Source organism: Carassius carassius, chromosome 23 (genome assembly GCF_963082965.1).
Source record: "Carassius carassius chromosome 23, fCarCar2.1, whole genome shotgun sequence".
NCBI classification, from domain to species: domain Eukaryota; kingdom Metazoa; phylum Chordata; class Actinopteri; order Cypriniformes; family Cyprinidae; genus Carassius; species Carassius carassius.
In genome coordinates, this window is record NC_081777.1 from 32,549,841 (window position 1) to 32,552,340 (window position 2,500).

Below are 2,500 nucleotides of genomic sequence, written 5' to 3' on the forward strand. Positions count from 1 at the left end.
TTAGACCAGATGCTGGATCAGCACCTAGAAAGGACCTCTACATCCCTGAAAGACAGCGGAGACCAGGACAACTAGAGCCCCAGATACAGATCCCCTGTAAAGACCTTGTCTCAGAGGAGCACCAGGACAAGACCACAGGAAACAGATGATTCTTCTGCACAATCTGACTTTGCTGCAGCCTGGAATTGAACTACTGGTTTCGTCTGGTCAGAGGAGAACTGACCCCCCAACTGAGCCTGGTTTCTCCCAAGGTTTTTTTCTCCATTCTGTCACCGATGGAGTTTCGGTTCCTTGCCGCTGTCGCCTCTGGCTTGCTTAGTTGGGGACACTTCATCTACAGCGATATCGTTGACTTGATTGCAAATAAATGCACAGACACTATTTAACTGAACAGAGATGACATCACTGAATTCAATGATGAACTACCTTTAACTATCATTTTGCATTATTGACACTGTTTTCCTAATGAATGTTGTTTAGTTGCTTTGACGCAATGTATTTTGTTTAAAGCGCTATATATATAAAGGTGACTTTGACATTGACATTTAAACATGCACTTTTTTCACAGTGTTATCTATTGATTTAAATAAATGTGAATAAGTAATATTTTGCCCTCTTGTGGCCTAAAGCTTTTTTGCACCCAAAATGAAATTATGCATATTAAATTTGAATATGAATAATATTTAAGTAAAAAATGTGAATGTAGTTTTTGGCCATTTTGCCAGGCCTGTAACTGGCCTGTGGAGTGTGTCGGGGCGAGGCGGCGGCGGCTGTTTTTGTGGGTTGTGTGAGCGGCGCAGGTGTGTTTCTGGCCGGTTCTGCGGCCGGCTCCGGATCCACGGTTCTGCCGTTGAGCTGCACAGCTGCAGGCTCCTCACACACACTCACAGCTTCAGGATCCTCCAGCGACGGGTACGAGAAGTTCACTGAAATCACAGCAACAGCTTCACTGAGCAGCACTGACACGCTCTGAGATTAGGAACACACACACACACACACACAAAGACTAGACGTTGACAAGCTAAAAATAATATCTGATGACGAAATTAATGCCGCGTTTTCGTTAACTAGACGAGACTGGACTATAATGTTATTTGAGGACTACCGGACATTCAAAATGCATCCTAGAGGCTGTTGTCTTTCAAAATCTGTGTCCCTGTCATTGGATTGCGATCGGATAAGGGCTATATCTATTCTCAGTATAGCAGCTGCAGTGGATGGATAGACTAATAATACGCAAACTAGTGATCTGAAACAATGGCCTCAGCACCCGAAGGAGCAGGGATGAGGTGACCAGACGTCCCGTTCTTCCCGGGAGTCACAATTCGTTGTCGATTAACTTAAAGTTAGTGAAGGCGGGATAGGTGAAATCACACTGACAGAAGTGTTCTCTCTCTCCTCAGTTCTCAAATACAGCGCGATCCGTTCACAGCGCTCAAAGACACACACAGCAGTCCAGATGTTTATTGTGTAGAGTATCTCACACAAATACAGTCGGTCATGGATTAAGTGAACGTGAACAGGTGGATGAAAATTGAGTATTTCATGCATGCCTTCCAAAGGACAGCATTCCAAATTAAATACCTATCTGTCATTTTAGCCAACAAAAGATGTTTAATTAATGTATATACATGTTAAGTAAAACCACACAGTATCTGTACAGTATCTGAAAAATGAGTTTAATTTGTATCTCTATTGTATTTGTCTAATTGTGCTTCTTTAAATACATGTAAGTTGCTCCTTTTTCACTTCTGTTAAAGGGATAGTTCACCCAAAATTAAAATTGTCATATTTTATTCAAGATTTTCGAAATTCAGTCCTTGATTCAAATTTCTCATAAGCTTAATTGATTTGGTTTAAAGAGAGAAGAAATAAGGATTATTTTAATTTGAAAACTACATATAAAATAGCTACCAAAACAAATTTTGTTAACTACAGATTGGCTAAAACTATTGACTAACAGTTTACAAACATGCAATGACTTTTCGTCGACTAAATCTAGACAAACTATGAAAGACTCAAATGACTAAAATGTGACTAAGACTATTAATCATTTTCGTCTCAAGACTAAGACGGACTAAATCAAAATGCCTGCGAAAAATGAACACTGGCTTCAGTCATTATTTCTTTAAATCAATACTTCAATGTAGACAAGGTTCATAAAAAAGCAACATTTTAAGCAAAAAGCTGAGAAAAATACTTTATTTATATGCTGTTTATTGTTGATGATTGTAATTTTTTTTGTATGTATTCGAGACTGCATGCTTCTGCGTCTTCCGCGACTGTATTTTTGACAGTGATTCAAGGAGATGTGTAATAGCGCCCCCTAGTGTATAACAGTGAAAACATGCAAACCCAGAAAATTCTGTTTTTGGTGTGGAAGGAGTTAATATCCACAATGCTTATTAGGATGTATCAGCGCACGATAAATCATATGATATGTGTGCTGTGAGACTCACGCTGGGGCAGTGTGCTGGCCGTCTGCTGTCGGGGGGGTTTG

The 2,500-nt window shown here is 40.0% G+C and overlaps 1 protein-coding gene across 3 annotated transcripts in view; it reads right to left on the reverse strand.

The window, feature by feature from the left end:
• The window catches only part of LOC132101803 (ubiquitin carboxyl-terminal hydrolase 8-like), a 26,953-nt gene that overhangs the window by 15,726 nt on the left and 8,727 nt on the right, over positions 1-2,500 (reverse strand). For all 3 annotated transcript variants that reach the window (XM_059507024.1, XM_059507022.1, XM_059507023.1), the window contains exons 9-10: positions 2,460-2,500; positions 739-926 (exon numbers count right to left, since the gene is read on the reverse strand). The exon at positions 2,460-2,500 is cut by the window's right edge and continues 101 nt beyond it. In XM_059507024.1, coding sequence (XP_059363007.1) covers positions 739-926; positions 2,460-2,500 — 229 coding nt within the window. The remainder of the gene's footprint in view (positions 1-738; positions 927-2,459) is intronic.